Source organism: Thalassophryne amazonica, chromosome 3, assembly GCF_902500255.1.
Source record: "Thalassophryne amazonica chromosome 3, fThaAma1.1, whole genome shotgun sequence".
In the NCBI taxonomy this organism is placed as follows: Eukaryota; Metazoa; Chordata; class Actinopteri; order Batrachoidiformes; family Batrachoididae; genus Thalassophryne; species Thalassophryne amazonica.
In genome coordinates, this window is record NC_047105.1 from 25,712,304 (window position 1) to 25,730,291 (window position 17,988).

General features: G+C 41.3%; 1 protein-coding gene across 1 annotated transcript in view; it reads right to left on the reverse strand.

Annotated features, from left to right (window-relative positions):
* ripor3 (RIPOR family member 3) overlaps positions 1 to 17,988 on the reverse strand; it is a 72,091-nt gene that overhangs the window by 35,145 nt on the left and 18,958 nt on the right. The window contains 1 exon segment of the mRNA XM_034165955.1: positions 357 to 455. Coding sequence (XP_034021846.1) covers positions 357 to 454 — 98 coding nt within the window. The 5' untranslated portion in view covers position 455.

Genomic DNA, 17,988 nt, shown 5'->3' on the forward strand with positions numbered 1-17,988 from the left:
TTGGAAGCTTATCCAGTGACACATTTGTGGTTTTTGAATTATTGTTAATAAACTGGAGGTGAATTTTTGCTTTTAACAGGGAACATGTCTCAGGTTTTGCCAGATCCTCGGAAAACACCCTGATAATGCAGAAACATGCAGAGCAAATTTATGCAAATGTGTTAATACGAGGCAATGAGGCACACCCAACCAACTCACCCCCCCCCCACCCCCACCCGCAATCTTCTGAAGCTAGCTCCGTCCCTGTGAGGTAACTGTTTTTCTTAAGTGAACACCAAAACTAATCTGGAAAATAAGTATTTTTCCAGCGACCAAAACAGTAAAATAAATTCCATCGATGACAGCCCATCACTCACCGCCGTCGTCCATTCAGGGAACTGAATCCAGTAAATGAGCGGCTCCTGTGGACTGAACCCCCATCTGAGGGCGAGTCGAACCTCAGCTTCACCGACATCCTGGAGAGGAAGAAAGGTGTCAAATTAATACCACATTAATGAGGTTAACAAGGAACCATCATTCATTCATTTTCTGCCATTTATCCAGGTCGAAGTGGCAGCAGACTAAGCAGCTCATCCCACACTTCCCTATCCTCGGCCAAGTCTTGTAACATTTTCCGGGGAATCATGAGGCATATCCAAGCTACCTGGGAAGCATAATCCCTCCATCATGTTCTGGGTCTTCCACTGGGCCTCCTCCCAGTTGGACGTGCCTGAAAGACCTCTCGAGGGAGACGATCAGGGGACATCCTCCCAAGATGCCCGAACCACATCAACTCGCTCCTTTTGATTCGAAGAAGCAGCAGCTCGACTCCGAGTCTGTCTCGGATAGTCAAGCTTTTCACCCCGTCCTGTTTATCGGCCGGTGGACGGGCACATGGCCACATGGACTGAAACGAGGAATCACTGGAAAATAAATACGAGGTGTACTTCATCAGGTTATTCTGGCCAATAATCAATGAAGAAGACTATTATAACCACAGAGGGAGCTGGTGGCAAAATGATTGTGCACGTTGGACTGTGATGCCAGCAATCGGGGTTCCTTTCCCAATTGCTTCCAAATGGCACATTCAACAGTGATGCCAGGGAGGTGGAGAGACACGTGCCGTGAGCACTTCTGGAAATGAACTTTGAGCTTTCATTGGCTGAATAAACCACTAGTGGTTTGAAGACACCTGTCAGTCTATACTGGGGTGTTTATACTGACAGGTAGTTCAGAGCAGCAACTTCTGAATTGTGGGCTGTGGCCCCCTGGTGGGCCATGAAGATACTGCAGGTCGGCCAAAAGAGTTCATCAAAAATAAAATTTAAAGACTTTAATGTTCAATTTTGTAATTAATCTTAAATATTATTTTATTTTTAATAATAATAATAAAGATGTGGAGTATCGAATATGTGATTTTTCTTCATTTCTCTGTCCCAATTTAACATGAAATCTATGAAAAGACTTCATCTTAGAACTATGGGACTTATCCCCTGTTTACAATGGGGTACTCAGCAGTTTCAGTCTTTTGTTCATGGTAATGAGTCATTCACGTCATCAGCAGAGTCGTCAAGGGAGCCATCAGGAGAGGGACAGCTGCCCTGTCATTAGGAGGGTGCTAACTAGAGCACAATAGGTGCTAATTAGAGCTATTGTTTAGTCACCAGCATATAGCAGTCTGCCTCTCGGTAGGAGGAGTCTGGTTAGGTTTAAAACTCCAGCTTTTGTGACTTCTTGATTATTCTTCTCTACAAGAGTCAAGACAGAAGTCAGACCACCAGAGCAAGAATTTTAGCTGAGGAAGCTTCTGCGATTTGAAGCGAAACGTCCTCGCGTCAAGCAACCCAGTCCAGTCGAAGATTCAAGCTTCTCTACTATGGAAACCACCTGGACAACTGAGAGCCTACACAGAGACACTTGGGTTTCAATTTTTTTTCCCCAGATGGAGCACGATCAAAGAAGTTTAAAGCCGTAGACACTATGAATACCTCGTTAAAGACATTCAAACATGACTGAAGCCATTAAGATTGTGAATATCTGGAAGTTACCACGTACTATCAACAATTTCAAGAATTGGGATGAAATTTGTAAAGAGTTCAATAATTGGATCCCGATTTCAAATCTGGTGCTGATGGCGGCCGTAACTATGATGTATACCAAGTTTATTCAAGATTGAAAAAGATGGATAAAGAAGTTACTGTGATGCTTCAAAACATTCCCTGACTTACTGTTTGGGAATGAACAGTGCTCTGTGGAATAGACCCATTAAGTAACCATCTATCTGCCACAGCCAGGTCAAAGTTGTGCGTCCCGTTGACCTTCTCCAGCCATTTGGGAACTCAACACTCAGGGATCCGTGTGCTGGTTCATCCATAAAGAAAAGCACCACATGGCCAAACTGTCAAAGCTGAGGCTTCCTCACAATGCACAAAGTAATCCTCCTCAAAACGATGTTGTGATAATTGCACAAACTGCTTCCTGTTTGTTGAGAAGACCTGCTTCACATTAAAGAACGTTTTTGCACTCTTGAGACATTACACTCATTTATCCAGTGAAACTTCTTGATATGAGCTTTTTTCAGTTCTGTTGACACCGGCTGATTTCAGAGATGATTCACGAGCTGCTCCTGGCTGGAAAGCTGCAGCTGTTTGTTGCGTTTGTTGGAAGGAAAATCCTGTTTCCTCAGAAGACCAAAAAACCACCTGAACAAATGTATATGAGAATTGCGTTGAAAAAGTCAGAAATGTTACATGTTGTAAACGGAGTTTGACAACACAAGCACTGGAGACCGATGAAGTACTGAAATGTGAAATGTTCCTTGTGGTGAGGAGACGGGAGGTGTCGGCTTTGGCGCTGAAGCAGACCCCCACATATTTGTCATGTGATCAATGCACACGCAAAACCACACGAGTGCCATCTGAAAAGTTCTGCCTCCTTCAGTATTATTTCAATAACAAGCGAGATACATGAATTAGATATCTGATTAAAGCTCTGAATGTTCTCTATCAGACAGTGTCATTACTGTTCCATGTTGTCATTGTGTCTTTCCACACCCTTATGCCAACACCAGACAAATTTTTGCATACTGTCGGTGAAGAAATTGGGTGTCTGCTCTCTGCACCAGACTTGCACAGCTGTGTGCACCTCTGCAACATTAGTGGAACGGAGTCCCTTCAGGCGTTTTTTTCAGCTTTGGTAAAAGGGAAAATTGGGAGGGCTTGAGATCCTGACAGTGTGGTGGGTGTGGTAAGATTTGAGCCACTGCAATGCATCCTGTGTTTGTCAACTCGTGTGTGGAAGAGTGTCGTAGTGTTGAAGAACTGCGTCTTTCCCAGGACAAACCCACTTCAAGCATGCACACAGCTTTTACAGTGTCCTCATATATGCAATAAATCCATATATTAAAAGCCAAGTGGTCTGTGTGTGTGTGTGTGTGTGTGTGTGTGTGTGTGTGCGTGCGTGCGTGCGTGTATATTACTTCAATCACGGAGAAACTGGGGAGAGCTGACATTTGCTGTTTGGTTTGCTTATGTATTTTGGGTCACGGATGAACACCGGCAAAACGGAATGTTGATAGGACTAATATTTATGGCTATTAAATAACAGCGAACAATGGACGTTGATAGTTATATTTTGGACTCACACGCCATTCCAAATCATTATAGAAACTTTGCATAATTTATTACCACCCTTGAAAAATGTCAGCTACCTATTTTATAAACACTACCCAAACTATAGCTCGTGGATCCCCACAGCCAACATGCTAGTACACACACACATACATACATATATACATACATATACATATATATATACACACATATATATATATATGTATGTATATGTATATGTATATATACACACATATTATATATACATACATACATATATACATACATACACATATATATACATACATACATATATATATACATACATACATACATATATACATACATATATACATACATACATATATATATACATACATATATATATACATACATATATATATACATACATATATATACATACATATATACATACATACATATATATATACATATATATATATATACATACATATATACATATATACATATATACATACATACATATATATATACATATATATATATATACACATACATATATACATATATACATATATACATATATACATATATATATATACACATACATACATACATATATATATACATATATACATACATACATATATATATACATACATACATACATACATATATATATATACATACATATATATATACATACATATATACATACATACATACATATATACATACATACATACATATATACATACATACATATATATATACATACATACATATATATATACATATGTTACATTATATAGCGCCAAATCACAACAAACAGTTGCCCCAAGGCGCTTTATATTGTAAGGCAAAAGCCATACAATAATTATGTAAAACCCCAACGGTCAAAACGACCCCCTGTGAGCAAGCACTTGGCTACAGTGGGAAGGAAAAACTCCCTGTTAACAGGAAGAAACCTCCAGCAGAACCAGGCTCAGGGAGGGGCAGTCTTCTGCTGGGACTGGTTGGGGCTGAGGGAGAGAACCAGGAAAAAGACATGCTGTGGAGGGGAGCAGAGATCAATCACTAATGATTAAATGCAGAGTGGTGCATACAGAGCAAAAAGAGAAAGAAACAGTGCATCATGGGAACCCCCCAGCAGTCTACGTCTATAGCAGCATAACTAAGGGATGGTTCAGGGTCACCTGATCCAGCCCTAACTATAAGCTTTAGCAAAAAGGAAAGTTTTAAGCCTAATCTTAAAAGTAGAGAGGGTGTCTGTCTCCCTGATCTGAATTGGGAGCTGGTTCCACAGGAGAGGAGCCTGAAAGCTGAAGGCTCTGCCTCCCATTCTACTCTTACAAACCCTAGGAACTACAAGTAAGCCTGCAGTCTGAGAGCGAAGCGCTCTATTGGGGTGATATGGTACTACGAGGTCCCTAAGATAAGATGGGACCTGATTATTCAAAACCTTATAAGTAAGAAGAAGAATTTTAAATTCTATTCTAGAATTAACAGGAAGCCAATGAAGAGAGGCCAATATGGGTGAGATATGCTCTCTCATTCTAGTCCCCGTCAATACTCTAGCTGCAGCATTTTGAATTAACTGAAGGCTTTTCAGGGAACTTTTAGGACAACCTGATAATAATGAATTACAATAGTCCAGCCTAGAGGAAATAAATGCATGAATTAGTTTTTCAGCATCACTCTGAGACAAGACCTTCTTTCTGATTTTAGAGATATTGCGTAAATGCAAAAAAGCAGTCCTACATATTTGTTTAATATGCGCTTTGAATGACATATCCTGATCAAAAATGACTCCAAGATTTCTCACAGTATTACTAGAGGTCAGGGTAATGCCATCCAGAGTAAGGATCTGGTTAGACACCATGTTTCTAAGATTTGTGGGGCCAAGTACAATAACTTCAGTTTTATCTGAGTTTAAAAGCAGGAAATTAGAGGTCATCCATGTCTTTATGTCTGTAAGACAATCCTGCAGTTTAGCTAATTGGTGTGTGTCCTCTGGCTTCATGGATAGATAAAGCTGGGTATCATCTGCGTAACAATGAAAATTTAAGCAATACCGTCTAATAATACTACCTAAGGGAAGCATGTATAAAGTGAATAAAATTGGTCCTAGCACAGAACCTTGTGGAACTCCATAATTAACTTTAGTCTGTGAAGACGATTCCCCATTTACATGAACAAATTGTAATCTATTAGACAAATATGATTCAAACCACCGCAGCGCAGTGCCTTTAATACCTATGGCATGCTCTAATCTCTGTAATAAAATTTTATGGTCAACAGTATCAAAAGCAGCACTGAGGTCTAACAGAACAAGCACAGAGATGAGTCCACTGTCCGAGGCCATAAGAAGATCATTTGTAACCTTCACTAATGCTGTTTCTGTACTATGATGAATTCTAAAACCTGACTGAAACTCTTCAAATAGACCATTCCTCTGCAGATGATCAGTTAGCTGTTTTACAACTACCCTTTCAAGAATTTTGAGAGAAAAGGAAGGTTGGAGATTGGCCTATAATTAGCTAAGATAGCTGGGTCAAGTGATGGCTTTTTAAGTAATGGTTTAATTACTGCCACCTTAAAAGCCTGTGGTACATAGCCAACTAACAAAGATAGATTGATCATATTTAAGATCGAAGCATTAAATAATGGTAGGGCTTCCTTGAGCAGCCTGGTAGGAATGGGGTCTAATAAACATGTTGATGGTTTGGATGAAGTAACTAATGAAAATAACTCAGACAGAACAATCGGAGAGAAAGAGTCTAACCAAATACCGGCATCACTGAAAGCAGCCAAAGATAACGATACGTCTTTGGGATGGTTATGAGTAATTTTATATATATATATATATATATATATGGGGGAGGTGATGGTCTAGTGGTTAAGGTGTTGGGCTTGAGACCAGAAGATCCTGGGTTCAAATCCCCGCCTGACTGGCCCTTGGGCAAGGCCTTTAAACCCCTATTGCTCCCGGTGTGTAGTGAGCGCCTTGTATGGCAGCACCATGACATCGGGGTGAATGTGAGGCATAATTGTAAAGTGCTTTGAGTGTCTGATGCAGATGGAAAAGCTCTATATAAATGCAGTCCATTTATATATATATACATATATATATATATATATATGTATATATATACATATATACATACACACACACACACATATATGAGGTCTATAGAAAAGTATCCAACCTTATTATTTTTTTCAAAAACCATGTGGATTTGAATCACGTGTGATTGCGTCAGCCAAGTTTGAACGTTCGTGCGCATGCGTGAGTTTTTTCATGCCTGTCGGTTGCGTCATTCGCCTGTGAGCAGGCTTTGAGTGAGGAGTGGTCCACCCCTCTCGTCGTTTTTTTCATTGTTTAGGAATGGCTCAGAGACTGCCGCTTTGCTTGATCAAAATGTTTTCAGAAACTGTGAGGGACATCAAAGTGGACACCATTCGAGAAATTCAGATGGTTTTTGGTGAAAATTTTATGGGCTTCAACGAGATTACGAAGTGTTACTGTTGCTTTAAGGACGGCCCAGAGCGACTGGTGGTGCGCCGCGCTCCGAAGCCGCCATCGACAGGCTGAGCGACCATTTCATTTCTAAACGGATGGCTGTATGGATCCATGACCATCGTGTGCAATTTCTCTGGTTATCACAAGAGCTGGACATCAACCATTTTCCGGCAGATTTCACTTTTAACAAGAGATTTTGTCATGGAAAGCCAAGCGGAGGCTTTGCGCATCACGATGGATTCGCTACTGGAGCGAGACAAAACCACCTCCGTTTTGGTCTCACATGACGGCTTTGAGATGGTGTTCAGACAGCTGTTGGTGGTTTTTCCATCGAGTGATTATCCGAGAAATTGTGGATGTGCCTGGACATGCCAGAACATGTCCTGTGAGGCTTCACCACGGCGTGGCTTTGCGCCATGCGGCAACGCCGCGACGCGTGAAGCCTCTGCTCCTCTTTCCATGACAAAAACTCCTGTAACAGTGGAATGTGCCATTCATTTCCAAACTGGATGCTGTGTTTTATCCGGGATGTCATCTGGCTAGCACAGGAATTGTGAAAAGATGTGGACATCAGCACTTTTTCAGCACATTGAGACAGCCATGCGGAGGAATTCCGCACAAACAACACCTCCGTGTTGGAAGTCTCAAAGGACAAGTTGGAACATGCCCAGCTGTTAAACAATTTCTCGGATACTCACTCGACTGAAAAGCCACCAAAAGCCGTCTGAATCTTACGAATGGTTTCCAACACGGAGGTGTTGTTTGTCCCGCACCATGAGCGGCTGCGTCCCGACGCGCGAATCCCTCCGCACGTCTTTCATTACAAAATCTCCTTTAACAGTGAAATGTGCCGATAAAGTGCTGATCCTGACCTCTTCTGAAACTTCTCTGCTAGTCACACGACATCCTGCATCAACAGAACCTTAAATTTGGAAGTGATCTGCTCGTTCCAGCCTGTCGATGGCCGCTCGGGGCGCGGTGCGCCGCCCGCCACCGTGGGCCGTTTTTAATACAGTTTTAATGGTCCTTAATCCGTGTGATACCGATAGAATCTTCACCGAAAGCCATCTGAATCTTCCAAATGGTTTCCATCTGGCTGTCTGGCAGAGTTTCTGAAAAAGTTTTCATGGAACAAAGCGGCAGTCGCTCCGCCATTCCTAAACAATAAAAATCCGACGAGGGGGGTGGACCAGTGCTCACTCAAAGCCTGCCCACAGGCGAATGACGCAACCGACAGGCGTGAAAAAACTCACGCATGCGCACGAAGGTTCAAGCTTGTCTGATGCAAGCGCACGATTCAAATCCATATAGTTTTTGAAAAAAATAAAAAGGTCGGATACTTTTCTAACAGACCTCGTATATTTTATATATATATACGATTTCTATAAATATTTTTTTTAATTGTTTATCTTCACAAAGTTGGAAAAGCTCAAAAATCAAGGAAAATCCAAAAACACGATACTCTACATTTCTGATGTCATTTATGTGAAGTCACAGATGTGCATCCAGTGTGTTTGATGTGCTAGTTTCACCACCTCTCCATCACAGCAATCCTGTGTGTTTACGGGTGTGCACTTTCATATCACACCTGTATCTTGTTAATAATCATGCACCTGTCTCTTGATGTGTGGTCATTAGTCACAGTTGATCAGTATCCGGTTTTCAGTTTGTCTGATGATTCCTGCTTGTCCAGCTGACGTTTATCTTAGTGTGTTCCTCAGCCCGCTGTCACCATTCGTCATTCTATCAAATCGCCATTTTTCGTCCTCACTTCTCACGGTAAATTAACCGCCAATGATTTCACAGTGTGGGTGTTGCCTGCATTTGGGTTCAGTTTCTCCTTTCACTAATGAGCACTGAGTGCAAGAATTTTTCAAAATGCACGACACATGTCAAAAGCAATAACAGTTTGTTGGTAAATTGCACAAGAACAGATAAGTGGCACAGAGCAACACACAGTGTATGTTCAGAATTAGTCCAAAGCAGAAATGTAGAACTGAAAAAAGTTTCAGTGCAATTTTAAAAACATTTTGTGACAAAATAATGTCCACGAAACACATTTTACTGGAAGACTGACAAAATCAGTTATGCTGTGAATTTAATGAAAAACAAGAGCAATTTCTGACGTCCACCAACAGTCGACGAGGACTCAAAATAAAAGATATGTGATTCACAAGCTGAAACAAAATGGTGTCTTCCTGATCTTGGTTTTACATCGTGATGTCATATGTTTCTGCTGCAGAAGCTGCATACTGATCCATATCATTCCCAACATCCAACATTAACAGGGTCTTCCTTTGTACAACAAACACATGTAATTTAAATTTTGTCAAGATCCATCAAGCAGATTTGAAATGATCTCAAAATGGTGAAAATTTAAGAAATGATCCAGAATCAGGATTTTTTTTAAATGCCCTTTTAGCTTATTATTAGACTCTTGTAAATTTTGCTCTGATTCAGTTTTTAATTGTAAAGCAAATGGAAATAAACTCAAATCCATCTTGATCCTGATCCACTCCAAAATTCAGTGGTGTCTTCCATGGCCTTCTTCTGTAGGGTCTTCTGTGGTGAAAATTTTTATCAAAATCCATGCAGTAGTTTTGACGTAATCCTTAAAAGCCTATAAAGTGAAATCCTGAGCCACAATCCAGATCCGGATCGCCTCCAAAATTTGATGGACTCTTCCATGCCCTAATATCTATCTGTGGTGAAAAACTGGTGACAATCTGTGAAGTAGATCTGATGTAATCCTTTAAAGCCTATATAAAGTGTAATCTTGAGCCAGAAATCTTGATTCAGAATCCAGATCCAGATCACCTCCAAAATTTAATGGAGTCTTCCATGTCCATATATCTATCTGTGGTAAAAATGTTGTCAAAATCCATGCAGTAGTTTTGACATAATCCTGCTAACGGACAGACAAACGTCCATGATTTTATTATGTCCTTGGTGGATGTAAAAACCAGCCGTCACAGCTTCATGGTACAGCGGCACTCTGCCAAATTCCAGCGTGGATTTCAGGTGTTTTTTTTCAATGTGTCCCATTCGGCCTGTGTTTAACGTGAGCAGATGGGAAATGGTCAACGGTTCATTTTGCTTGGCTGAGGATTGTTCTTTAATCTCCAGAGTCTGTCAACTGCCTCCTGCATCTCGTTCTCATTTGTGTTTGTAGTTTGTCTCCTCTTTCTGTCTCCGCTCACTCATTTGTTTTCACATCTTTTCTCTCCTTGTACCTCTTGTTCTGGCTTGCAGGCCTCCTCTAATCACTACAAGACATTGTTAGAAGCTTTAAATTACTTAAAATACTCCTCAAGGACCAATTTCCAAGTAAACAAGATCAGCGCAACATCGTCTCATTGGACTCGGCAGAGCGTCCCTGTGAGCTCTGGTGCCGTAAATCGTTGGATAAAAGAGACTCCAAAAACTTTTCATTTGCTTCTCTGATCTTCAAACATTTCAACTCCTCAACACTAACTGGGGTCAGAGGTCACAGGCAACCGGTGTTCCCAGGGTGAAAAATGCATGTGCGCATGTATGCGCACATGGACATGCACAGTTGTTGTCTAAAGTGTCCAAAAGCACGCAAAGCAGCAAAATGGTCTATAAACAGAGGTGCTTGGTGTGCTAATGCTTGGAGCTAACATTCATCCATGTTTCAAAACAGTGAGTCACAGAAGTCCCGCCCACTCCTAAACTGTCCAATCACATCAAAATAAGAACATGTACATGATGATTTTCAGATTGCTGTTGCTCATTTATTCGGATATAAAGTGGACAGTTTGAAAGTGGGCAGGGCTAAGTGAGTCCAAGGGGGCGGGGAAAGTATTCTACTGCTGAATTTAAAATTTGCTGTTTGTCATTCTTTGGAGCTTTTCTGTCCTTAGTCTCCATCGTCTCCCTGCTGTTTTCTGTATCGTGACGTTCCACACTTCCTGTGTGTTCTAGCCGAAGCTTAGGCCAAATTAAAAGACTCCAAAGGAACTTAATCCCCAAATCTATTGACATGAACTCCTTCACACACACAGTGTACATCTCTCTTTTCCTGAGGAGAAACAAACATCTGGATTCTTTGCACGTACTCACTCGCCCTCTAAAAAAAAATAAAAATAAATAAAAAATCAGCACGACTGCCCCACCGTGCACGCCTGCCCCACCGTGCACGCCTGCCCCACCGTGCACGCCTGCTCCACTGTGCCCAGAGGATATAAACATATACAATAACAGCTTAAGTTAAGGCTAACTAACCATTATTTAACTAACCATTATTTAATAACTAACCATTATTTATATAATCGATGAATCACTGGATTGTTTTAATTTTTAGGTCCAGAAAATGTCAAAAAATGGTGGCGTATGCACTCAAAAAACTGACTCATTGGATTAACTCAATTTAATTATGTGCAGGATATCCATCTAATAAATATATATAGTCCCAACTAAATTAAATTTAGTCTTATTTGAGTTGGGGCTACATGTATTTATTAGATGGAAATGCTGCACATAATTGAATAGAGTTTTTTGAGTGTGTGTGTGTGTGTGTGTGTGTGTGTGTGTGTGTGTGTGTGTGTGTGTGTGTGTGTGTGTGTGTGTGTGTGTGTGTGTGTGTGTGTGTGTGTGTGTGTCCACAACCTGTATATGGGTAACGTGGTGAAGTGCGGGTGAGACTGTTTATGACCTGGGCAGGACAAAAAAAATGAAACCTGAATAACTGCAAGCTCAACTAACAGGCTAACATCAGTTCAGGTGTTCAGGTATTTATTACTTCATATTTTTGGGGCTGAGCAGTGGTTCTCATCACTGTTTTCCTTTGGTGTGGTTAATAAAAATTATGACTGGCTTATTTCTTCAGTAACTGCAGATTAACTCGAGCTAATGTCCTCAAGCTACTGATAGCTGCTACAAAGGCTAAGGCCGTTGGCATCTTACCAACAAACTCAGCTAACAGGCTAACCTTGGTTTAGATGTTTATTACATCATATTTTGGGGGCTAGGAAGTGGTTCTCACAACAGTTTTCCTTTCTTGTAGCTATTAAAAAAAAATATGACCCGCTTATTTTCTCTTTAACTGTGGATTAAATCAACGTAATTTTCACAAGATACTGATAGTTGGTGCAAATGCTAAAACTGTTAGCATTCAAAAATGTCACCATAAATATGTTTTAGTTCATGGAATTAACCACATAAGACGTTATTACAGGTATTTTGTAATAAAATGGTCAAAAAAAGACAGGCTTTCACGGTAGCTGGCTGCTATGAGCGACCTCAGCGTCAACACATGAGCTGTCAGTCAAAGCTGCCCCAATGTGTACAGACAACTGGGCTTGAGTGAACATAATGATGATGATGACGATGATAATGTCTAAAAGACAATAAAAAATATTTGTATGATATCACTGGCTTTGAGCTTAGATGTATTTTAATTTATGTTGTTTTCATTTCTGCAACTTTCATCATTTTCCCACAAAAAATGACAGCAACCATGACCAGTATTTACAGTCTTTTTCAACAATTCATTCTCTGACTAATATAAATCAAAATATTCATATTTAAGGAGCTGAAATTGAAAAATTTGTATATTTCTTTGAAATAAAATGGTAAATGGACTGCATTTATATAGCACTTTTCCATCTGCATCAGACACTCAAAGTGCTTTACAATGATGCCTCACATTCACCCATTCACATGGACACACTCACACACCGATGTCAGGGTGGTCCCATGCAAGGTGCCCACTACATACTGGAAGTAACTACGGGATTAAGGACCTTGCCCAAGGGCCCTTAGTGATTTTCCAGTCAGGCGTGGGGTTTGAACCGAGGATCCTCTGGTCTCAAGCCCAACACTTAATCACTAGACAAATCACTTACCCAAACCTCCCCAAATCACTTCCCCAAATAGCTGTTGATTAATTTAATAGTCAATTAATCAGTGATTATTCATTGCAGCTCCAGCTGAGTAACCCAAAGTCCCATATATTTGAAAGAAACCAATTAGGATCAAATAAAATTGATTAATATAACAGATCATGATCAAAGCTCAGCAATAAAGGTAACAGGGAAACTTAGCTATCAGGAGAACTTGGCACAGGTTAAAAACTAGGAGTAGGGGTAGGTTTAGCCCTGGGTCAAGTTCATACTCAGGGCCGAGTTTGCATTGGGCCCACTTTTGCTGTGTCCAGCAATAAAGAGCTATGATCAGGATGAAATGTGAGGAGTCGAGATCAAAGGTTGGTGATCAGGCTCAAACGTCACGATCAAAGATCAGCAATCAAAGATGAGTGATCTGGAACAAAGATCATGATCAAAGTTCAGCAATAAGAGCTATGGTCAGGATCAAAGGTGAGCAATCAGGATCAAAGGTAGGCTGAAAAGTCAGGATCAAAGATCAGCAATCAAAGTTGAGTAATCAGAAACAAAAATCAGGATGAGGAACACAGGTCAGCTGCAGGAAACAAAGGTGAGCAATCAGGATGAAAATAGAGTGTGTACGTTTGTCCTTCTGGTTTGGTTATTGTGTTTTTCTATTTAGCCCCTTCTCTTAACTTCCTTTTACCCCTGAGTGTATGTAGCATAATGTCAGATTAATATTTGTCCAACATCCAGGATGTTGCTTTGAATCAAGAAGTCGGCCTTCCTGGAAATCTAATATCTCCATCTGAAGAAAATGCATGTATGCAGGACTTCATTCAAACACATTGCTCAGCAGGTGGACACAAATCTGGATCCAAATCTCACGGGGATCTGATCATAAAAAATACATGTATGTAAATACAATCCTGAGAGTCTTCAGGAGAATAAATCTACCCGCTGGACAGAGACATTTTTTCTTTTGTTTCAGAGTAAACGCCTCAGCCTCAGCTTCTATATGTTGGAGACAACATTCTGCTTTCTCCTTTTACATGGTATATTCTTTACAACGTATGTGCAGTGTTTGTTCAGACAATCTGGAAATTCATCCAACTGTGAAATGTAAATTCTTCTTCCGTCTCCTGAGGACGCTGTGATGTGTGGGGGGATACTGGTTTAGCCGTGGCTGAGAAATTTCAAATGTAACTTCAATGTAGATTCAACACTTGTTGCATTTAGGTCCAAATGGGTTCATTATGAAAAGTAGTCTTCAGATAATGTGGGAAAAAAAAACATCATGTGTTCTCCTGAACAGAAGAAAAAGCAGACGCATTAATGGTGAAAGCTGCAGAGAATCTCTTGAAAACATGTTTTGTTTTTTACATTTATTTAACAAGTTTTGGTGTTCTCACTAAGGATTAGAACATCCACAAAGTATAGTTTAATGCACAGGTCTAGAAGCTTGGGAACTTAACATGACTTCACAAAAACTGATCAGTAGAAGTATCAATGCTGGCCGACAGAGCAGATTCTCAAAAATCTCTGTGAAACATCGGAGAAGGTTCACTCCAGGGGTCCAAATTTCCTGTCTTCAACGCAGGTCGACAGCGCTTGATGTTTCTCCGGGACCATGACCAACATCAGTGTTGCCCAACTGACACTGATTTCACTCCAGCAGAGTCTGGTGGACCTCAGCGTTGGTCACCGTTAATTGAATTTTCACTCTCCATCGGGAAAACTGTGAGGTAATCATCAGAGGGTGAGTACACCATAAGTGAACTAGCTGACTGTGTAGTGTCACTACGAGGCAAGTACTCTTGCTAAGATGTTGACTATGGTGTCAGGGTTCTGGTGGCTGATCCATCAGTCAACTGCCAACCACCAAATGTCAGTGTGATATCAAAGGTAATGAAGCAGCTGGAGGCAGGAAAATCTGGAGGGATCTTTGCTATCTGGATTGAAGTCCTCCAGGCAACCAGAGATGGCAGGCAACCAGACATTTCAAGCAATCTTTGCTTGCCTTTGGGACACTGGCGTCATCTTAACAGACAGGAATAAAGGTCTTGTCCCTCTCTGGAACATGATGGGTCACTGTGTGGTCTTACACTGCTCTCTGGGTAAGGGACTATCAAGAATGTTTCTCAACAACATTTAATCCCAGCTACTTAGCACACAAGAAAGGGGGGTAGTGGCCAAGTGGTTAATGCACTTGGTTTCAGTTCGGAAGGTTCTGGGTTCAAATCCCACCCCTGCCACATTTCTCCATGTAATGTGGAGTTGCGTCAGGAAGGGCATCCGGCGTAAAACCTGTGCCAAATCAACATGCAGAGCCACCTTGGATTTGCTGTGGCGACCCCAAGTGCAAACAAGGGAGCAGCTGAAGGGACTTACTTACTTAGCACACAAGAAGTCCACACCACATCTAAGCTCTGCGTGCACTCTCAACTATGAATATCTTTGGAGCCTATATTTATTTTTGTAAAGTGTTTGTTTCAGTTGACCAGCCTGCTCTGTTGAACCTCCTGAGATTTTGTGAGATAAGACAATATGTGGCTGGACATCACAACAGGCCAATACACAGGTGCTTTGGGTGCTGTCCAAAGGGGGGTAGAATGTCAGTTAATTCTGGTGTTCTTCAGGGATGCGTTCGGGCTCCTTCTCAGTTTAGTTTTTGTAAGGACTGGATGTTGGGTCGGGTTGTAAAGTCCAGCAACTTTGGTGTGTTTGTCAGTGTGGAAATGTTTACTGACCCTGACCCTGTGCAGATTATGGTGTGCGTGTGCACGCGCGTGTGTGTGTCAATGGATAGCCTGATTAGAGCATTTGAGAAACTGAGTGAGGAATCAGAGTGTCTGGATTTGTGATGGTCCTGGATCAAGGTGAAGATCCAGACTCATGACTTTCTGGACTTGGTCAACATCATTGGATGTTTGTGTTGAAGTTGAACTTGGTGAGAGAGTTGCTTATCTCTGAAGTGACATTTGTGTCTGTGAGACCTTGGCTCTGAGACAGAGAGATGCCTGGAAAAGCCGTTTTAAGTCTTGCAATCATTTGTGCAAGTGATTCACTACAAAGTCCTTAAATGCTACCTGGTCTATAACGGGGGTGGGGTTATGCTGACTTTAGGAGCAACTCTGAATCGCTTGTCATGTAATGGCAGCTCTGTAATCTGGATCAAAGGACTCAAGACAAAAGCTTAAAAATAAGACAAAATCTGCAACTCAACTCTTCCTCAACCCAAGAGCCACATCACCACCAAATTTCATTAAAGTCTCTGTATGTCCTTTTGAAATATGCTATTGCCAAAAGGACAGAGACAATAACAAAAATATGACATGTCACAAATTATATATTTATTTAGTCTCTGCACGTGACAAGGAAATCGGAGGAATGCATTTTCATTACCGTGTGTATTTACCAGTATGTGTATCTCTCTCTCTCTCTCTCTCTCTCTCTCTCTCTCTCTCTCTCTCTCTCTCTCTCTCTATATATATATATATATATATATATATATATATACGAGGGCTGTCAATAAAGTAAGGGTCCTTTTTATTTTTTTCAAAAACTATATGGATTTCATTCATATGTTTTTACGTCAGACATGCTTGAACCCTCGTGCGCATGCGTGAGTTTTTCCACGCCTGTCGGTGACGTCATTCGCCTGTGAGCACTCCTTGTGGGAGGAGTCGTCCAGCCCCTCGTCGGAATTCCTTTGTCTGAGAAGTTGCTGAGAGACTGGCGCGTTGTTTGATCAAAATTTTTTCTAAACCTGTGAGACACATCGAAGTGGACACGGTTCGAAAAATTAACCTGGTTTTCAGTGAAAATTTTAACGGCTGATGAGAGATTTTGAGGTGATTCTGTCGCTTTAAGGACTTTTCACGGTGCGAGACATCGTGCAGCGCTCTCAGCCGCCGTCGTCAGCCTGTTCAAGCTGAAAACCTCCACATTTCAGGCTCTATTGATCCAGGACGTCGTGAGAGAAAAGAGAAGTTTCAGAAGAAGTCGGTTTCAGCATTTTATCCGGATATTCCACTGTTAAAGGAGATTTTTTTAATGAAAGACGTGCGGACGGGTCCGCGTGTCGGGACGCAGCCGACGCGGTGTGGCGGCACAGGAAAAACACCTCCGTGTTGATAACCATTTGTAAAATCCAGGCGGCTTTTGATGGCTTTCAGTGGAGTGAGTATATGAGAAATTGTTTAACAGGCAGGACATGTTCCAACTTGTCCTTAAGGCTTTCAACAGAGGTGTTTTTCCTGTGGCGGAGCGCCGCGGCGGCTGCGTCCCGACGCGCGGACCCGTCCGCACGTCTTTCATTAAAAAAATCTCCTTTAACAGTGGAATATCCTGATAAAATGCTGAAACCGACTTCTTCTGAAACTTCTCTGTTCTCTTACGACGTCCTGGATCAATAGAGCCTGAAATGTGGAGGTTTTCAGCTTGAACAGGCTGACGACGGCGGCTGAGAGCGCTGAGCGACGTCTCGCACCGTGGGAAGTCCTTAAAGCGACAGAATCACCTCAAAATCTCTCATCAGCCGTTAAAATTTTCACTGAAAACCAGGTTAATTTTTCGAACCGTGTCCACTTCGATGTGTCTCACAGGTTTAGAAAAAAGTTTGATCAAACAACGCGCCAGTCTCTCAGCAACTTCTCAGACAAAGGAATTCCGACGAGGGGCTGGACGACTCCTCCCACAAGGAGTGCTCACAGGCGAATGACGTCACCGACAGGCGTGGAAAAACTCACGCATGCGCACGAGCGTTCAAGCATGTCTGACGTAAAAACATATGAATGAAATCCATATAGTTTTTGAAAAAAATAAAAAGGACCGTTACTTTATTGACAGACCTCGTATATATATATGTCTGTCTGTCTGTCTGGGATAAACTCCCAAACTACAATATGAAGCCCTAAAAACTATATATATTCTGAATCCTCATGACATGGGGAACAAACTGGTACAATTTCTTTAAAAGTTGAACTGAAAATTACCCCCAAAATAGCCATTTATATAAGACCATACAGTGTTGTACCATGTGCTT